Source organism: Suricata suricatta, chromosome 12, assembly GCF_006229205.1.
Source record: "Suricata suricatta isolate VVHF042 chromosome 12, meerkat_22Aug2017_6uvM2_HiC, whole genome shotgun sequence".
NCBI lineage: Eukaryota > Metazoa > Chordata > Mammalia > Carnivora > Herpestidae > Suricata > Suricata suricatta.
Window position 1 is genome coordinate 72,221,011 of NC_043711.1, and position 21,886 is coordinate 72,242,896.

At 39.3% G+C, this 21,886-nt stretch overlaps 1 protein-coding gene across 2 annotated transcripts in view; it reads left to right on the top strand.

Moving 5' to 3' along the window:
* PAK5 (p21 (RAC1) activated kinase 5) overlaps nt 1-21,886 on the top strand; it is a 281,523-nt gene that overhangs the window by 223,071 nt on the left and 36,566 nt on the right. For both annotated transcript variants that reach the window (XM_029917126.1, XM_029917127.1), the window contains exon 4: nt 18,330-19,115. In XM_029917126.1, the coding sequence (XP_029772986.1) occupies nt 18,330-19,115 (786 nt within the window). The remainder of the gene's footprint in view (nt 1-18,329; nt 19,116-21,886) is intronic.

A 21,886-nucleotide genomic window follows, 5' to 3' on the forward strand; every position in this document is an offset into this window, starting at 1 on the left:
TCAGCACGGAGCCTGCTTGGAATTTTCTCTCCCCTTCCACCCTTTTCCACCTCGTGCACGTACTTGCAGTCTCTCTCTTTCTCTCACTCTCAATAAATAAACAAACATTGAACTTAAAAAAAAAAAAGAAATTCAGAATACTGGGCCTCTTGCCAGACCTGCTGAATTAGAGTCTGCAAATTAACTCAATGCCTAGGGCATTTGCATTAATGGTAGACGTTAAGAAACATCCCCTGGGACACTGATTTTCAACATCGGCTGTTCATTGGAATCCCCTGGGAAAGGTTTAAAATGCTGATGCCTGAGCCTCACCTCAGAGGTCCTTACGTATTTGTTCTTGGGTACAGTCTGGGCATAAGGATTTTTGAAAGCTCCTTGAGCCACCTCTAATGTCAGCTTTGTATTACATTTTCCTTCTGTGCAAGAGGCTAGTTTTTCTTTTCTTTTCTTTTTTTTTTAATAGTTCTGTATGTATTTTATTTTATTTTATTTTATTTTTTTCCATAATATTTTATTGTCAAATTGGTTTCCATACAACACCCAGTGCTCTTCCCCTCAAGTGCCCTCCACCATCACCACCACCTCTCTTCCCCCCTCCCCCTCCCCCCCAACCCTCAGTTCATTCTCAGCTTTCAATAGTCTCTCAAGTTCTGCATCCCTCTGTCTCCCCAACTCTCTCTCCCTCCTCTGTTCCCCCTGGTTCTCCATTAGGTCTCTCTTGTTTTCCGAGGCTAGTTTTTCTTAATGAGTAAAAACAAGATCCTAACTGACGACCTTGCTCCAGTGTGCTGGGTAGGGTTAAGAGACTTAAAACTTATAGAGAATGATTTAAATGTGTTTTGTAAGAAAGGAAGGTTAAACACTAGAACTGGAGATTGAGAGGAATTTTTTTAAAAAACTACTTTGTTCCCAAAAAAGCACTGGCACTAAGACACAATGAAACCCTGCATAATAAAAATTAGGCAAATTATAAATACAATAAAAGATTAAGGATCCAGAAAAATATAAATCATGGAAGAGAGGAAAGACAGTGAAAAAGCACAAACGTGCAAACCTCACACATGAACATAATCAACAGTTCAGCTATAAATTTGATTTTATTTCAAGCTTCCTGGGAATCTAGTCGTTACAAAATTTTTACCCATGGGGCACCTGGGTGGCTCAGTCGATTAAGCGTCCGACTTTGGCTCAGGTCATGATCTCATGGTTCATGGTTTGAGCCCAAGTCCAGCTCTGTGCTGACAGCTCAAAGCCTTGAGCCTTCTTCGTATTTTGTTTCTCCTTCTCCCTCTGCCCCTCGTGCGCTCTCACTCTCTGTCTTAAAAATAAATAAACATTAAAAAATGGTAAGCTTTTATCCATAGGAAAAGGAAGTTGGAGAAAGTCTTTCCTATAAGAAAGCAAAGCTTTCTCTTATTTGCAAATTAAAGTTTTATGAGGCCTTTCTGTGGGGACAGGGATGACATTATTGAACTGTGTCATCAAGAAAGTTCCTAGGGCAAAAGCCGGACTGGATTTCATGCTTCTTGAGTATCTTTTTGTTATATCTGTTCCTAATGTGAAACTCGATTGATGGAAAAAGGAAAGATGTTGTTTGAGTCTATTTTGGGGTGTGTGTGTGTGTGTGTGTGTGTGTCCAGCCTCATCTAAGATATACTTAGAGAAGAGGAGTTGTAAAGTCCCTTTAAAACTTGTTCCCGGAGCTGGCATCCCACGTAGAGGAGAGAAATGGATGATTATCTCTTTGTGCTGGTGCAAGAGCTCTTGCTGTTCTATTAATATCCTCGAATGAGTGAACAAGATTATCCAGTAAACTCTTTTCAGACTCCTGCATTCTAGCCTTAAATGTTCCCTCAGGGATTGTTTGAACAGACCTCATGGGATAAATATGCTCTAACACTGAAGTCATAGAACAGGTTCTAGGAACCGTATACCCCAGAGCTGCCCTTAGTTTACACCCCAGTCACTTCCCCCTTTCTGTTTGGGAGAAGTTTCTTTATATATACATATAAAACAAAGAAATGACCTGACTAATCTGGGTTTAATGACTAAAGAGTATTTTTTCTTTTGAGAATATATATCTGTAGATCTATCATTCGCTTATTTAGATATGTGTATATATATCTACATGTGTATGTGTGTATTTCTCACACAGAGAATCAACTGACTCTCAAAATCTCTGTTGGACTGAAATCATTTGAGTCATGAAAAGGGGATCACAGGCAAATGGTCTACCAGTGCTGTTCAGACCTGAGTGTCTACATGAATTCCCTGGAATTTTTGTTAAAATGCAAATTCTGATTCCATAGATCTGGACAAGGGGGCTGAGAACCTGGAGTCCCAATGGGCGTCCAGGTGTGTCACAGGCTGCTGGGCTGAGCACTCTGAGGAGCATGGGGACACAGTCTGTTAGCAGTGTCGTTCCCAAATGTGGCTGCATATTGGACCCCCCTGGGGAGCCTTAGAAATTCCTGACCCCCCAGAACAACCACCCAAGATGTGATTGGTGTGGGGAGAGGCCTGGGCAGCACCACCCCCCAGGTGACCAGTGTGCAGCTCGCGCTGGGAGCCACTGTGTTGGAAACTGCCAGGTAAAGCGGGATCTCTCACTGACTCAGCTACTGGAAAACCTCCCAGTGCATTCTTAAACCTGCCATTGAGTTTCGAAGAGATGAAAGCTTTTAAATGTGAATGGCCTTATATTTGGAATAGATGGAAGGGTGGTTGGATGGACAGTTGGATACCTTTGGGGAAAAAGGGATTGCATTTTGCAAAAGAAAAGAGAAATCACATTATTTTATCTTGTACATAGCGTATATAAATCAAAGAAATGATTTAGCACCTCTGCTGTACAGAAGGAAAGCCTCACAGTCTTCCAGGTTTTTCTGGGTGAGCCAAGTTAGCAGGCAGAACGGCACTAGACTCCACTAATCAGAAAGGTAAAGAAATTAAGGATGAAAACAGCCTCCCAAGTTATAATAGCATTATTTCTTTGGCATTTGCTAAGTTACTAGAATATTTGGTGTATAGTAACACATCTTTTTTTTAAGTTTTAATTTTTTTATTTTTGAGAGAGAGAGAAAGATAGAGTATGAGCAAGGGAGGGGCAGAAAGAGAGGGAGACACAGAATCCAAAACAGGCTCCAGGCTCTAGGCTTTGAGCTGTCAGTGAAGAGCCAGATGCAGGGCTCAAACTCACAAACCATGAGATCATGGCTGGAGCCGAAGTCAGAAGCTTAACCTACTGAGCCACCCAGGTGCCCCCCCCACCTTTTTTAAGTTTTTAAAGCTTATTTTATCTTGAGAAAGAAAGTGTATGCACACACACAAGCCGGTGAGGGGCGGAGAGAGACAATCCCAAGCTACCAGCATGGAGGCCGACTCAGGCCTCAATCCAACCATGAGATCATGACCTGAGCCAAAATCAAGAGTCAGACGCTTAACCAGCTGAGCCAGCCAGGCGCCCCGGCAGTGATATCAAAGCTATCTTTGATCAGAGTTGCCTCCTCTCTGACTCAGTCACCCACTCAAAGTCGCCCACTCAGTGTCCCACAAGACTCATTCTTCTTCCCTTGGACCTTCAGTCTTCCAGTGCTACCGAATGATGCTTTCCTGTCAGCCCCCTTCTTTATTAATTGCCTTCCAACTTAAACTGCATAGTCCATCCCCCATTGTAGCCTTATTGACCCTACCTGCCAACACCTGGCAAACTCTGGGGTATATCCACTGTGCCGCTTTTGCTGAGGCTGCCCAAGGATGCCACACCTTTGCTGGAAAAGACAACCACTTGGTTTTGTGCCACCCCATGTATTTTAACAAAAGAGTAATTTACATAAAAGATAGATCATAAATGTCCAGCTTGCAGTGGTTTTACATGTGTATGTATTCATGGGACCACGACCCAGATGAAGATAAAGAACATTTTCATCACCCACAAAATTCACTTGGGCCTCTTGCCAGTGAACATCTTCCCCTGGAAGTAATCATCATCGTTGTGACTTCAATCATGGGAGAGAAATGAATGACTAAGAGGAGGAATGTTTGGTAAAGCTGACTTAATATTTAATGACTTAATATTTAACTTTTTTCCCACCTGGAGCTTAATTTCTTCTTGGCATCTAAGACCAGTCCATCTCTGAAATATTAAGTGCATAACTACAATACCAACTTTTTAGTCTCAAATGTTATTTAGGTGCTTAGCAGTTTTACTTCCAGATTAACAAGTTTCTTAACATTTATCACGCCTTGAAGAGATAATTTTCATGTTTAGTAAAATTCCTTAAAATGTCAGGTGGAAAAAAATCTTGAGTTTTGAACACTCGAAGGTAAAATTTTGTTGACCAAATTTAAAATAAATATGCCCTTGGAGATCTAGTAGAAGAGACGACTGAAGTCTCTGGAAATAGAATGTTAACTAAAGGCGAACTGTAGTTGACTTATTAAGCTTTTTTAATGTCCACCCCCTCCCTTGTTTGAATGTGAGGTCTGTGAGGGCAATACCCTTAACAAATAATTATTAAATGAAAAGATAAATATGCCTTGTGCATCTTTATATCATATAAGCAAGCAAAAAAAATTTTGACATTTGACATTGCATATGTGCAATATTTCAAGAATCATGTAACTAGTTGGTGTGTTTTTACAAGCGTAGGGCAGCAATAGATGTGTACATTACACATTTTGTTGGCTATTAAATTTTTAAATGTCAGAATCTTGAGCAACTGCAATGTAACGAGATGTTTCCTTTGTTGTGGTGACAGAATTTTGAAGTTGCTCCAAAGGCTAACTATTCCAAAGAGCAGTCAACTTGTTTCCCCCTCAATTCCCATAATCCCCAAGTCTTAAATCTCTTTCCTTTCTGGAAATATTTAACATTCCCTTGTCGTGGGGTGTACTTATGTTCCTCTCATGGCATCACAGAGTAGGTGGAGCTTGTCCCTGGGTGCTGTGCTTCCTTTCCCACAGCCTCAGAGATTCAAGTTGAGGATGCTGGCGGGCAGTGCTGTGATGTTCATATATATTGCGAGGCGGTAACCTACCAGCTGAGTATACTGGGCCCATTGCTTGGCCTCTCTGAGCCTCATTTCCCTTCTCTGTACAAAGGGGTAATAACGTCACCTACTTCAGGGTCTTGGGAGGGTGAAGTATGGGGGAAACCCTTGTAATTGTCTTGGCACACAGTGTTTCAGTCAATATTAGTGACTAGAAGCTCTTTTGAGCCCATTCATGGAATATTGACAGGCATTTCATTGATCTCACAAATTATTTAAAGCCCAGATCCTACGTGGAGGGTGCTCAGCTTTTGTTTATGCCATCATATCTGCAATGCCCAACAGTGAACAGGAACCCAAGCAGCTTGCATCTCTGATTGCTGCTGCTTGAAAATTCCTTTGAGAACAGGACACAATCTCTTATTCTAGTCAGGTGCCTTGACTCACAAATAAAATTGCTTCAGGAGTGGAAGACCTGTGTTTCATGTCCCCTTCTGCTATAGAATCACAGATTATAAATGAACCAAGTGCTTTTTTGGTGCCAAGTAACCCTATCCCGCTGACAAATAGCAATACCCAACTTACCCGGAAGCTTTCTCTCTCCTCCTCACTCCCTCCCTTCCTTTCTTTCTCTCTTCCTCCCTTCCTCTCTTCCTTGCTCCTCCCTCCCTTTTTCCCTTCCTCCCTTCTTCCCTTCATTCCTCCCTCCCTTTTTCCTTTTCTCTCTTCCTTCCTCCCTCCCTCCCTTCCTCCCACCCTTCCTTCCTCTGTTTCTTTTGTTCTTTCTTTCCCTTTCTTTCTTTCTCCCTTCTTTCCCTTCTTCTCTCTCCCTTTCTTTCTCCCTCCCTCTTCCTTCCTTCCCTCCTTCCTTCCTCTGTTCTTCCTTCCCTCTTTCATTTCTCTCTCCCTCTCTCTCTTTCTTTCTTCAGCTTATGAATCAAATACCAGAACAATATTTCCCCCAAAAAGGAACTGGTGCAACTGGTGACACTCTAGATCAAGAGTCAGCAGACTTTTTGTGTGAAGAGTCATGGACTATGTGGTTTTTGTCACAAATCCCTCAAATCTGCCTATTGTGGCACCAAAGCAGCCATGTGCTATACATAAGCACATGCATGTGGCTGTGTTCCAGTAAGACTTATTTACAGAAACAGGCTGGATTTAGCCTACAGACCATAGCTTGCCTGCCATCTCCCACTCTAGATTAATGCTGTCTAATGGAAATATAATGCAAGTCAATATTTAATTTTACACTTTCTAGTGGCTGCATTTTTAAAGTTCTTGATATATTGAAACATATGAATCCTTAAAGACTTTTAAAAGATGGAATAAAACAAATCTTAGAACATGAAGGGACAGACACCTTAACTTACAGATGACATAAATTCGCTACAGCATCCTCATTATCTAATGGCCTAAGATTTTTTAAATGATGATAGAAAACTGCACAATTGCCAAAATGCCCACTTTTGACTGATTTTTTTTAATAGTCTATGTAAGTGGAACCAAAATTCTAACCATGAAGCTATGCCAATTTCAAATAATTTTAGCCATAAGAAACTAAAAGCAACTAAAGATAATCCTTAGCCATGCCCTTGTTAGTACTCCATACGACTCATCCTTTTGTGGGCAAAAGCAGATGGAGAACGGCTTTCTGATTATTCCCTCTTAAGAGAAGCCTGCCACCCCAGGACTCATCTCTAATGAAATTCTGTTCATACAAATGCCTTGTGCTCTGGCCACATTAAGAATTACCATCCCTGCCCATAGGCACACAAGCCTTTCTTCCTCTGGCAGCCTGATTTACCTGCTCTAGTATAAATGGCCCCAGCTCCTAGCTTTCAAACCTCCTCTTCTGTGTCTTCCTGTCCCAGCCAGCATGGAGGAAGGGGGTACATGTGTGGATTGGGGTTGGCTGATCAAGGATGGTTCATCTCTGGTCTTCCAGTGGGCCAGTCCAAGCATGTTCACCTGGAAGAGGCAGGGAACAGAAAGGGCAGCAGCCGACAAGACTTCTGATAGCCCAGACTAAGAATTGGTATAATGTCACTTAAGCCCATTCTCCATTGTCTAAGCCATTGTATGGCCATCTCAGACTCAAGAGTGGGGTCATAGAGTTCACATTTGCTCAGATATGGTCACTGTCTTATTGATACCTAAAATCAAGCTGATATAAATCCCTCTATTTACAGCTCTCAGTGCTCTTTCTCAGGACTTAGGTACTCAGTGTCATTTCTTCTGCCAGGACAATCTCAGTGCATGTACATGTAAGAATTTAATACTATTCTTTAAGCTTTCTGTGTGCTATAGGCATGTCTTAACCTGGGTTCATCAAAAGCAGAGCTGAGGCAAAGGCTTGTATGTGGGTTAATTTTGGAAGGTGAAGTTAAGTTTCATAACTCACATTGCTTCCCTTGGTATTCCCGGAGCTGGTGTGGATGTCCTGTGCCCCATGACTGATGCCAGTTATAGAGAGTCAGTGTGGACACACATGATAGGAAATTCAAGATCAAGTCTGTCCCTACTGACCTCTTTAATTCCTGGTCTGCATTCTAATTGTATATTCACTATAATCATTATTATTATTATTATTATTATTATTATTATTATTATTATTATGTTAAGGTATTCCAGCTACTGTGACATATTAACCCATACAGCTTAGTATTAAATAAGGTCAACAAAACAGAAATGTATTTCTCATTCACCTAATATCTAATGTGGATTTTCCTAACCAGAGGATGGTATCCCATGTGGTCATTCAGCAATGAAGATTCTACCATGTGGCCTGGCATCCCCTAGCAACTGATAGGATCCTGCCAGGTCTTCTCCATTCATCTAGAGACAGGAGAATAAAGAGAAGAAAAGGCATTTCTTTGTAGCATTGGCCTGGAAGGGATACATATCACATCCTGTTCCCATTTTGTGGGTGAGAATTGTCCCATAGTCTGTCTAGATGCAAAGCATGCTGGGAAATGTGGTCCTGGCTAGGAATAGCTTTGCAGCAAATCCTTTACACAATGGAAGAGGAGTACTCATTGTGGTGGCCACCTAGCATACCTGCCACATCATTCAAGCATGCCCATATCCATGCACATTGGTTTATGAGAAGGGGGCCCTATCTATTTTCACTTTTAATATTTTTATTGTGAAATCTATGTCTAAAACGGATATACTGGATGCCACTTGTGTCCCATCTCACGTCTTTTAGGCCAGTCTTTTTCACTCCTCGCCCCCATTGTACCACTTACCTTTGCTTTTGGACATGCCAGTTTCTTCACTGCCACCTTGTGGGATGCACGTAGGAGTCCCCTCAGCCATTCTGACACAGAAGGTGGGAGCAGTCCAATGAATCTTTCCATCTTCATTCCATGAGGGGCCAGTTCTGAGACAGATTCACAGTCTTCAGGAAACTTAGCCCCAATTGTCCACAGATGGTCAGCTTGATAACATACCATTGAATTGGCTTCCCCTTTCTCTTCCTGACCTCATTTTCCAAAATAAACTACTCATGTGCTGGCCTTTGCCTCAGCTCTGCTTTTGAGGAACCCAGGCTAAGATGTGAATAATGCACATGAGAAGTTTAAAGAATAATATTAAATTCTTACATGTACTATCCAAGTTAAGAAATACATGGTGGAATTCTGTCTCATCTCAAAGTGCTTCCTGCCCTTAGAAACAATTTTTTGTTTCAGTAAATGAATAAATCAATGAGTAGAGGTACTTCCATAGACCCATTCCATTACTACCTAAACTCTAAACCAGAAAACCCCAAGTAAATAGTAGTTAAATTCCCTGAGCTATAACACTCTTAGTCTCAAACCAACCTTGAACCCATCCATGGAACACTTCTATTACCTCTGATCAAACTGACTTCAGTTGATTTCAGCCTGACTGCTTTACATTCTAAGCAGCAAGAATCAGGGCTATAAACTGCATTTGCTTTGCCAGATTAACAATAAGTAGAAAGTCTGCTTTAGGGATTATCCTTGTATGGGACTGGTCACTAAGTGTGTTAGATTCACTGTGTTTAACGAGGCAGAGAAAAATGGCAAACAGACTGTTTTCCAGTTAATGAGGAATCTTGCCTTTTACTAAATTCACAGAGTGATTCTAAGATACATTAAGCTTTATTATAATTTGTGCAAAACATAATGTTTATGTGGTAAAGGAATTGACTTATTTGGATTCTATATGAACATTACATATTTACTGAAAAGCTCAATGATTAGAAATCCACACCCTGCTGGGTGGCACAGTTAAGTGTCTGACTTCAGGTCATGATCTCTTTGTCTGTGAGTTTGAGCCCTGTGTCAAATTCTGTGCTGACAGCTCAGCCTGGAGCCGGCTTCAGATTCTGTGTCTCCCTCTCTCTCTGCCCCTCCCCTGTTCACACTCTGTCTTTCAAAAATGAACAAACATTAAAAAAATTTTAAACAGAAAAATCCACTTCCCTGCTGCCCCTTGAAGATGTTCTGCCCTTATTCTCACATTTTCCAGGAATATGGGATTCCACCTACTCATCCAATTAGCCCTACCCCCTGTGATTACAAAAAAAAAAAAGACATATGTAGGAAACTGAAAGAAAATTGAAGATCTGAGTCTTCTGGTGTATGAAAATCCAGCTGAGAATTAGCATTTCTTGCCATAGGATTCTAATATGTCAGATATGTTTGTTGTTCTTATATACACAGCTGTTTCCAACCACATTCCTTAATAAAAACAAGGCAACTGATTCTCTGCAAACAGCATGAGATGCAGATAAATTGTTAAAAGTAGATACTTTATGAGAGAGTCTTGATTTGTTCTTGAGTCATGGGAATGTTTAGCTTATTGACCTGCTTCCTGAGAAGTGTTTTCCCAGAAAGACAAAAGTGAAACACATTCTTAAAGAGGATGGAAGACATTGTTTTTTTTAAAAAGGCAAGGTCTTATTAGGGCAAAGCTGTTAATTACACACTTCATTATTGTCAAGGTTAATACAGTCTGTGAGAGCAGAGGCACTTTTTCATCTCTTCCTCAGTACAAGGGGAGACAGCTGGTCTTACGGACAGATCCATTATAGCTTATCACTGGCCAGCAGCCTGGGGAAGGAGCACCATGAAATATGGCCGCTGTCAACAAGAGAGCAGACGCAGAGCTGGTCCAGGCACAATGGAAAGACAATGAGAACCAGGGTGTCAACCTCAAATAGATTGGGTTGCATTGATTTTTAATGCCTGGCTGTTCCGCAGCATGAAGTTCACCAATACTCTTGCAGTTATATTATTGATCCCTAAAACTGCACAATCTTGCTTTAATAAACATCGGATACTGACAGCCATAAATAGTAGTTCTTACATTTTGAAGCTTAGTTAAACTGTGTTGTAAAATTCTGCATATTTGGATTTCATTATTGTTGCTTTGCTGTTTATGATTCCTTAAAGTGAAACCTGTGTCAGGGAAACAAATATTACCTCGGTTCTAATTTCACTGGTCTTCCTGATTAAATAAGGTTACCAAACCCTTCTTTTTTTTTTCTATTCTTTTTAGGCAGGTCAACAACTTATTTCTAATAGATATTTACATTTTGCAAGTTCCTGCTTGTTAACACTGACTAAATAGTTTTCACTGAAAGAGAGAAAAGCATATGTTCCCTTTAAGAATAATACATTTACACCATCTGTAAACATCTCCAAAGGCTAACAAGGAGATCCAAGAAAGACCATTCCTTTCATAGCCTGCTATTATAGTGTCTTTGGGTTTCTGTTTGTTTTGTTTTTGTTATAGATAAAATTGTCTTCTTTTCAAATGTCTGCAACCACACTTTCACTTCCATAGTACTCAAATTTTATTCATCAATAACTCTAAGATTTATAGCCTTATAGTAAGATCATGATACTATAGAAGCAGGTTGTGCCAAAATAGTGAAATCTGTCAAAGTATTCATTCTGGTTAAACATAAGAAATATTTCACCTTTATAGAGAACAGGAAAATATTGAACAGTGTAGCTCTCAGCAGCCAACTGTAACATCAAATAATTTTAACACAATACATATATATGCAATGCTATATATATGTACACAGATAAGTTTTATAGATATACATATTTAATATACTATATAGTTAATAAAAATCTATTTAATGCTATATATATATATATATATATACACACACACACAAATATATAAAATCCTGAATTGTATTATACTGAAAAGTCAATGTCAGTTTACTGTGTTTTATTATAAAAGTACCCTAGTTGTAGAAAATATAGAAAATACGCTAACCTCAGTGAGTACACAACATGAACAACAGACCAACAGCATTTATCTCTGCCTAGGAGCCCATTCACGGTGCAGAATCCCAGCCCTCTCTTCAGACCTATTGAATCAGAATCTTCCTCTAACAGATCCTCAGGCGATTTGCATGCACATTAAGATTTGAGAAGCACAGGTCTAAAATCTCTGTCACCCTTCATCTCCCCCACTTAGAGATGACCACTGTGAATATTTTACTGTATTTCTACGAATTTTCCTTTTCCATACATATCTTTCAGTGTAAATAATTGAAAGTCTAATTTTGATAATTTTTAGGACTTAGGCATTTTTAAGAAAGATCCCAAGAGTGCTGATCATGATTTGAAAGTATTCCATTTTTAATAAATAATAAGGAATATTTATTTGATATATATAACAATTGTAATCATTAAAGGTATATCTTTAAACTCAGGAGATTTGTGTTTGTTTTTTAAGTTATTAATAATCATTCTTTCAAAAATTTAATGTTTATTTTTGAGAGAGAGACAGCGTACAAACAGGCAAAGGACAGAGAGAGAAAGAGGAAGACACAGAAGGTGAAACGGGCTCTACTAGGCTATAAGCTGTCAGCACAGAGTCTGACACAGGCTTGAACCCACAGACCGTGGGATCATGACCTGAGCTGAAGTCAGACACTTAACTGATTGAGCCACCCAGGCACTCCCTAATAATTGTTTTTAAAAGTCTAAAACATTATTTCTTTCCCTTCCATTGTATAAAGCTGAGATTTATTTATTCTGTTGTTTGCATCTTTCTTTTTTTCCTAAATTATTATCAACTTAATTTTAAAGTACACTTTAACATGAAAAATAGTTAAACAACTACCATTTATTAGTACTTACTGTATGCCAGGAATCATGCCAACTGTTTTACACGTTATTTTATTAAGTCATGTTAACCTAATGAGCCTAAGGCTTATTTTTGCCATTTTATGGATTAAGAAACCATGGCATAAAATGTTAGGTAACTTGGCCACTGTCACACAGCTGGTAAGTGCTATAAGCCTGATTCAAAACGAGGATAAAAAAACTACATTGTTTTTAAAAGTGTTTCTTATTCAATGATAATCTTTATTTTTTCTTCTAAATAGCATTTAGCTCATAACAGTACTAATATTCCTCCTCCTTCCACATCAACAAATACATAGAATTCTGTTCATTGAGTTTACCTCTATAATCTGCATGTAAACTGAACATATGTCTTTGGGTATGCAGTGACAAGTGCACAGAAACAGACTTCCCAATTCTGACGTCACAGATTAATTCAGGTCTTAAAACAGTGACCCTCTAATCTCCCATAAAAATCTAAATGAACTTCCTTGGGGAACTAAATTGGAAAATAGTTGTTTATGATTGGTTGGTATTTCATTTTCCAAATGTATATTCATAGCAAGGCTAAGGAGGAAAAAAAAGACTCTTCGAAATAGGCCTTGATTATGTTATCCCTTAGTCATTAAAAAAATATATTTACAGATAGTATGGATATAGACATATTATAGATCTCCATTATAGCTTTCAGTGTTATTCTATGGTTGGGGGTGGGTATATAGATAGCAGGTTGGATGAATACATTGATAGATGATAGGTAGGTGGGTGCCTCTTTGTGACAACTAAATTCATTTCTCAGAAATAAAGTATTCCTCAGAAACAAAGTGACTGAGTTTCACATTTGCCCATTCAGCTTATTAATGAAATTGGAGCATTTTAGTGGGAAAACTGGAAGATTTAAAGGACTCAGCAGTTTTTTTTAATTTATAATAGTTTATTGTCAAATTGGTTTCCACATAACACCCAGTGCCTCTTCCCACAAGTGCCCCCCTCCATGACCATCACCCCCTTCCTCCCCTCCCCCTTCCCCTTCAGTCCTTGGGTTAGTTTTCAATATTCAATAGTCTCTCATATTTGTGTCCCTCGCTCTCCCCAACTCTCTTTCCCTCTCCCCCTCCCTATGGTCCTCTGTTAGGTTTCTCCTCTTAGACTTATGAGTGCAGACATGGTATCTGCAGTTTCAAAGGAAGTAGTCAACAATGCTCTGATCACAAAAGAATCACACAGGGAAGGATTCTTTCCCTTCTAAATATCTGTGTCCTGGGTTGTGAATTCCTAAAACTGATAGTTCAGCCCCATCATAGCCATTTATTAATTTGCTGAACATGAACTAACAGGTTCTCTGGATATAAATTCCAAAGGACAAGTGATTGAAATGCTAATTTGATGTGAGTGGGGAACCATTTCTTCTGTTATCCCAATTATCCACATAGCCTCAAAGATGGTAGCATCTTAACATATTCTGATCATCTCTGTGTCTCAATCATTTAGCAAGTGATGAGCTGGCAATTACCTCTTTTTTTCTTTTTTCACATCCAAGTATATCCATTATTTCCTCCTGGACCTAGCTCACAATTCTCCCCTCCCTGAAAACTTTCCAAGATTTTTAGTCTCTTCTCTAATCTTTTCTTTACTGTATAATCTTCACATTTTAACATGCTGTAATTGAGGAGTTGTGCTTAATGTTTCAAACTCATTTCAGATTGACAAGTTTGTGTCCCCCCAAAGGCGGTGCATACATTAGTATGCTTCAAAACTTCTATGTAACCCTTCCCTCCATCAGCCTCTACAATTCATGGATAGCAATCAATATCAAGTGATAGTATCCTTTTTATAAATTGGAGAATAGGTGATGAAGAAGGACAAAACAAAATCACATAGCACATGTGGCTGAACTTGAGACCAGAACCAAGAATTGTCCATATGCTATAAACTGAACAACTATTGCTAGGGGATAGAGTGTACAATAGAAAATATGCATTTTATTGACTTATTTTTGATGGATTATGATGTCACACACCAAACCTTTGCATTGACAAGTGGTGCTATTTTGTTTCATTCAAATGGGTCTGAAGAGTACCTTGGAAATAGAGCTAGACCAGCCCGAAAGTAATATGACATTCATTGTGTGTCAGCCATACTTTGATTTGAGAGACAGACCGAGAGCATGCTGGACTGGAAGGGAGAGAATTTGGGTTTGAATCCCAAGTCTGTTATGTATCTGTGGGCAAAGTCAACTCTGAGTTTTAGTGTCACTCAGTAAAGGAAGGAGGATACCTACCTGACCTCTAGATTCCTTCCAACATTAAAATACTGGAAGTGATTCTGTGATCCCAAACCTGAATATTTCATGTATTCAGAGATGGGAAGGCAGATAAGAAAGATTAGCTGAAATATTGTTTAAGATGGATAGAATTTGTAATTCCCCCTCTTGTGCTCTCTCTCTCTCTAAAAGAAAAAAAATTATAAAGAGCACCTTGAGCAAGTAGAAAGAGAAATAATAATAAACAGGTAAGATACAACTAAAATGCACGAGAAAGCTACTCAAATGGACTTGACATTTTTGAGGATGAGTTACTAACATTCATACTAAATGCATTAAAAAGATGTCCATTTCCTCCTTTCCTTTTCCTGGCTACTTACCCTTTCTCTCTGGGATATCGCCAAATAGAACATCACGTATTTGGTGGTGGTATATCCACTTATACCCTGCCTCCACAAATAACCATAAAATTCCATATAATGGAATATTATTCAATGATTTAAAAAGAAAATCTGGAATAATTAGACTATTGATTCACAGAATAACCTGGATTGACCTTAAGTACATGATAGTGAATAAAAGAAGCCAGACAAAAAGGTTCTAGACTGTTTTATTCCTTTCATATAATATTCTGGAGAAGGCAGAACTATAACAATAGAAAACAGATCAGTAGTATACCAAAAGCTTGGGTAAGAGATAGTGTCTAACCAAGGGAAGTGCAGGAGATTTCAAGGAGTGGGGGTATGTGGAACTAATCTGTATGTCCCTATAATGGTGAATACATGATGCCTTGCATGTGTCAACATCCATAGAACTTTCCAACACAAAGAGTAATTTTTAAGCCAATTCAGAAGATCAGAGGATCCCAGGATGGAGTAAAGACTGAGAAAATAATTTAACTATTACACATGTGTGATATAACCTCATTGAAGATGGTGTGGGGGAAAGACACTAACTTAAGTAATGTTGGAAACAGGGCTTTGAATGGAAACTGTAAGACCAAAGTTGAAAAGAACTATACTAAACATGGTACTCTAGCTGGCAAAGTTGTTTTCTATGGTCGTGTAGGATAATAATTCTGAAATTGCTATATATGTATGCTGGGGTTGAATACTTAAATGAATGGCAGTTGAAGGGGTACAGGGTTTTCACCATTAGAGAGAGGGGTTACAGACAAATAAGAGGCAAGCACAAAGAATCATGTGGTACTAGATTAGATTCAGAGACCACAGTGTGAATTCATGTTTAGCTTAATACAGATAAAGATGGATAGATATATATATCTATTGATATATGTGCATACTTTGAGAAGGGTATATATATGTATTGCCTAACTCTGTTCACTGAGATGGCCTGAAACAGTGACACCCCAGTAGCAGTGAACACACCAGCATCCAGATAGTTTCTAATATCACTCTCCAGTAAAAGGAACCAAGGTCCCTTGGAGAAATGGTTGATATTAGGGCAAGGGCAGAGAATTTACAAAATGAGCCTAGAGCATCTTACAGTGCCAGACAGTAAGAAAGGGCTCAAAAAATAAAAGGAAGGGTTCTTGTCAAAGTGACAGAGCACCCAATCTGAAAGGACTCTTAATAACTAAAGCTGGAACAATTAGAGCACCGAAACAAAATAAAACAAAAATGTAGTTTAGGATTATAACCCAAAATATAAAATCCATGATTCCATCCATACTGACACACTAAATGATTGATTAAATAAATAAATAAATAAATAAATAAATAAATAATAAATTAGAGGGAGGCACCTGGGTGGCACAGTCAGTTAAGCATCCAACTTTGGCTCAGGCCATGAACTTGTGGGTTCAAGCCCTGCATTGGGCTCTGGGCTGACAGCTCGGAGCCTGGAACCTGCTTCATATTCTGTGTCTCCTTCTCTGTCTGCCCCTCCCCTGCTTATGCACGAATGCTCACTCTTGCTCACTCGTGCTCTCACTCTCTCCACCCCCTTTCAAAAATAAATAAATGAACATAATGAATGAATGAATGAGAAAATGCAAGTCTTCTGTGCAGAAGAATTCTATATACTTTATGTAGATACACCTCTCAAGGTAGAGTGACTTACTTCTAAGGGTGAAGTAGAGAAAGTGGCAAAGGAAGCAGAAGGTAACATTATGTGTGGAAACCTGGCAAACACTACCTGGGCCAGGAGACTGAGGTCAACATCATCAATGGTAAGCCATGTTAATGGTATGCACCCTGCATACAATGTGGTAAAATTGGTGATCCTCTCCAAAACCAATAACCCCAGTTTAATCTTGAGAAAAACATCATACATACCCAACTGAGGGACATTCTGCATCACCCCTGAGCACTACTTGTTAAAATCATCAAGGTCTCAAAAACAAAATCTGAGAAACTATTACAGACCAGAAGAGACTAACGTTAAGGAGATGTGACAAATAAGTATGAGGTGTCATGAATGGGACACTGAAAGAGTGAGGAAAGAAACTAGTGAAATTCACATAAACTATGGAGTTTAGTTAATAGAAGCGCACGATATTAACAGTAGAGTAAGGAATATATGAGAGCTCTGTGCATGCTCTTTGCAACTTCTCAGTTTATTTAAAACTATCCCAAAAGCAAATGTTTATTGAAAAGAAAGGGGTATAGACCAAAAGTATTAGTCCAGGATTGACTGGATGGGAAAAAAAAAAAGAAAACCATGTCTTTCACCATGGATACTTTGAGAAGCACTGATCTATAAAGCATATGCTCTAGGACAAATTTGGCTTTTTCCTCTAGTTTGAAATCCTCTATTATACTGAGATGATTTTGAACTCCATTGCTACTTGTTCAAAGGTATTTTTCTCTTAAAATCCTGGAAGTCTGAAGTCATAACACTTTGTTCTTTGTTCTTTTATCCACCCCCATCATATTTTGCTGCAAACCTTGTCATTGTCAAGACACAGCTGACTGGCTTTGTAAGTGGTTTGTGATTTCTTTCTGTTCCTGGTATTCTAGTGTTATTTCGGTTTGTTAAAGGGAACATTTGGGCTCGGCAGTTTGTCACTAAGATTCAAGTACAACCACATCAACTACTAAGCATCCAGCCTTCAACCATGATGATCCAGAAGTGTAGCTCTAGCAAGCATTACAGTTAGATACTTAATGAAAATATCACATGTGATTACAAATAAAATCTCACAAGTAATCTTCAAGCTGTTTCTTACTTACAGTTCAGAAAATGCCTTCCTGGGGAAAGAGAGCTGGGGAGAGTGAGGGACACAAATCATGAGAGACTATTGAATATTGAAATTACACTGTGGACTGAAGGGGGAGGGGGAGGGAGGGAAGGGGGTGACGGTCATGGTGGGGGGCACTTGTGGGGAGAAGCACTGGGTGTTATATTGAAACCAATTTGACATTAAACTATTAAGAAAAAAGAAAATGCCTTCATTTTCTATTAAATCTAATAACTTCAATTTTTATGACTTCCATAAAAGGATAAAAAAAATGTACACCCATTTCTGGGTTATGTTAATTCTCAAGTGACAATGTTTACTGATTTTGCAAATAATATGAATAATGAATGTAAAAAATAATGTGCTTTTTATAACCAGTTATAGACTTAAAATTATAATTAGCTATCATTAGATGGTTAGGGCTTATTATTTAAAAAGGGGACCCAGGGAGGAGGTTTCCCCTAACTAGTAAATAAGACAATGATTGCTTAGATAGTCTTCTAAATGGCTTTTTGATTTTTAATTGATCTCTCTATTGAGATAGGTAAAGGAAACTTTGCAATTTAAGATTATATAATATTTGAGTTATTTCACCACCAAAACGATCAATTTTTATCACTTTTCAGGAGATGTTCCTGGGGTTTTTATTTTTTTTCCTCAGTTCCTCAGTGGAGTAGGGGTGGGATTGCAATATAAGTTTGAAAGCATGAAATGGGTCCTTTAAATGGCCTTTTCTTTACTGTTTCCAGACAATCGTTAGAGGAAATAAACCGTGCAAAGAAACCTCCATCAACGGCCTGCTAGAAGACTTTGACAACATCTCTGTGACTCGTTCGAATTCCCTAAGGAAAGAAAGCCCACCCACCCCGGACCAGGGAGCCTCCAGCTACAGTCAAGGCCATCGGGAAGAGAATGGCTTCATCACCTTCTCACAGTATTCCAGCGAATCCGATACCACTGCTGACTACAGCACTGAGAAGTACCGAGAAAAGAGTCTCTATGGTGACGACCTGGATCCGTTTTATAAAGGCAGCCATGCGGCCAAGCAGAATGGGCACCTCATGAAGACCAAACACGGGGAAGCCTACTATTCTGAGATGAAGCCTTTGAAATCCGATATTGCCAGATTTCCCATTGATTATCACACACACTTGGACTCACTGAGCAAACCCAGTGAATACAATGAGCTCAAGTGGGAGTACCAGAGAGCCTCAAGCAGTTCCCCTCTAGATTATCCATTCCAATTCACGCCTTCCAGAACTGCGGGGACAAGCGGGTGCTCCAAGGAGAGTCTGGTGTTCAGCGAAAGCGAGTGGGGACCCAGCCTAGATGACTATGATAGGAGGCCAAAGTCATCGTACTTGAATCAGACCAGCCCCCAGCCCACCATGCGGCAGAGGTCCAGGTCAGGTTCAGGGCTCCAGGAACCAATGATGCCCTTCGGAGCAAGTGCATTTAAAACCCACTCCCAGGGACATTCATACAGCTCCTACACCTACCCTCGCCTGTCCGAGCCCACAATGTGCATTCCAAAGGTAATGTTCACTGTCTCCTTCCTTCTCGTGTGCAGGGACCCCACAAAGGTGGTGCTAAGAGATTTAATATGATGGTTCACCTTTTAAGTTAGAGTCCATGTTGAAACCCTGATTTCTATCCACCAGCCCCAAGAGCAGAGGATGTAGGGCAAGGCACATTTATTCATTAAAATCCAAGTCTTTGGGGATCTCCTACTGGGTTTCTGATTAAAAGGCAAAAAAATATATTTATTTGAAACATGTCCTGATACACTACTAATAAATACTCTGTTCACACTGAGCTAAGTCCTCTGTTAAGGAGCATATAATGGTAAACCATTAGATAGAGTAATTACAGTGGTTCCCACATTCTAGCAAAGTTTACATGGATCTGTTGAAAAGGAAAAAAAAAAATCAGGATTATAGGGTAAGTTTTTAATAAAGTTCATTTTTGAGTTAAATTTTAATTTAATAACTATTCTCACAGGTGTGGGGGGATATCTCATTGTGGTTTAGATTTTCTCTTATGAGGAGTGATGTTTAGAATCCTTCCATGTACCTGTTGACCATTTGTATATCTTCTTTAGAAAAAAAGTGTATTCAGGTCCTTTGTCCATTTTCTGATTGGGTTATTTGGGATTTTTTTGCTATTGAGTTGTATGACTCAATACATATGTATTTTTTCCTTATGTATTCTCAACCTTTTATTAGGTAAGTGGTTTGCAGATAGTCTCTCTCATTCCATAGGTGCCTTTTCATTTTGCTGATGTTTCCCTTTGCCGTGCAGTAGCTTTTTATTTTGATGTAGTCCCACTTGTTTATTTTTGCTTTTGTTGTCTTTTGGTGTCAAATATAAAAAATCATTGCCATAGCCAATGCCTAGAGAGTACCCCTCTTTATATTTTAGGAGTTTTATGGTTTCAGGTCTTATATTCAAGTCTTTAGTGCATTTTGAGTTATATATTATGTGTGGCATAAGATAGAAGTCCAGCTTCATTCTTTTACATGTGGCTGTCCAATTTTCCCAGCACCGTTTATTGAAAAGACTGACCTTTCTGCATTTGCATATTCTTGGCTCCTTTGTTGAAAATTGATGGACCATATATTTGTGGGTTTATTTCTGGTCTCTGGTGTGTTCCATTGATCTATGGAGTCTGCTTTTATGACAGTACCATACTATTTTGATCACTATAGCTTTGTCATACAGTTTAAAATCTCCAACTTGGTTCTTTCTCAGGATTGCTTTGGCTATTTAGAGTCAAATGTGATTTGTCCATGTGTGGTATAGTTGCACACTTACGGTAGGAAGCTGTTTGTATCAGGGTATTAGAGAAAGTTTTATCCAGAGGCATATAACCATTCAGCCCAGGGCCATATTTGGCCCATTGACGTGTTGGGTCCACAAAATAGTCATTTTCAGCTTCTGAAAAATCAAGATATTTCACTAAGCATTTTCAACTTCTGGGTTTCAGTCTTCTCTTAAAAAAAAACAAACCTGGGATGATGTGACGTGCCTGGGCACACACTGGAAATGGAATTAGCGAGAGGCCAAGGCTGACCCATGAGAGGGGAGAGGCCCCACTCAGTCCACTTTATTCATTTTTCCCCATTAACCTAATCCCTAGAGGCATTTGGGATTTAATATAACTCCCAACAGCCCCTGTCCACCCATTTCACAGAAGAAAAAACTAAGGTCCAGAGTGTCATGTGGCATACGTAAAGTTTCATAATTAGTTGGTTGCAAAACAAGAACAAAATCCAGGTCTGGTGTTTTTCCTAGTCCTGTATTCTTCCCTTTATGTGGACGTATGTTATTTCAGGAGGTTAACTGCATTTGCCAGTAAAACCCATGAGGGCCCTGGTGGCCACCAGAACTCTCAGCTAGGTAGAGGAATTGGAAGAGGGTGGAGGGAGGGGATAGCCTGCTTCATTCTTTGCTGGGTCCTTCTTCCTGCAGACTTCCAATTATAAAGCAAAGCAGACCTGCTCTGAAATCTGGTTTCGTTAAACCCAGAGACAATGCAGAAAACTAGTGTGGCTCAGAAAAGCTTTATCTGTAACAGAAACAATGAGGAAAATGTTGTTGCTCAGAAAAAAAAAAAAAGCATATTCATCCTTGGGAACATCTACCAAGAGTTTTTCAGCCCTTATAATCAAGGGCTTCAAAAAAGCAAGCTGCATTTCCATGTCACAGGAGACCTACGAGAAGAAATTCATGGGCAGGTTTCTGGGCGGGTAGGCGGGAGGAGGCATGTTAGTAATTAAAACGTTTACTTGATTAAAAATATAACATCTCTCTAAGAAGACTTCAGTGACTCTGTCTTTAGACCTGTACTCTTAAAAATCTACCAATCACATTTGGATTTCCTGATGAGGGAAGAAACAGAGATCACGACTCAGATAATTTGGCTTGGCCTCATGGAAAGTCCTAGAGGCTGGTGGGTAATGTTCACATCTCGAATGATAAGAGAAAGGATCAAATTTGTGTGGGTCTCCAGCTAGAGCAAAGATGAGGAGGAGAGATGTGTGTACGTGAGAGAGAAAGACTCCAGTTTTACATCTTGGCCTCAAGGAGAAAAAGTACTAACATTAACTCACAGAAATAACTCCTCCAGTGTTATCTGCCTACCTAATTTTCCTGCTGACATGACAGGAATCAAGGGTGTTACAGATCTGTAGATACAGCAACTATCTCCCTACTTGTGAATGTTTTTGGCTGCGGCCAGGCATATGAAACCTTGGGGAGAAAATAAAGCCAAACAAAATCCATTCACAACACACAACTATAAAAA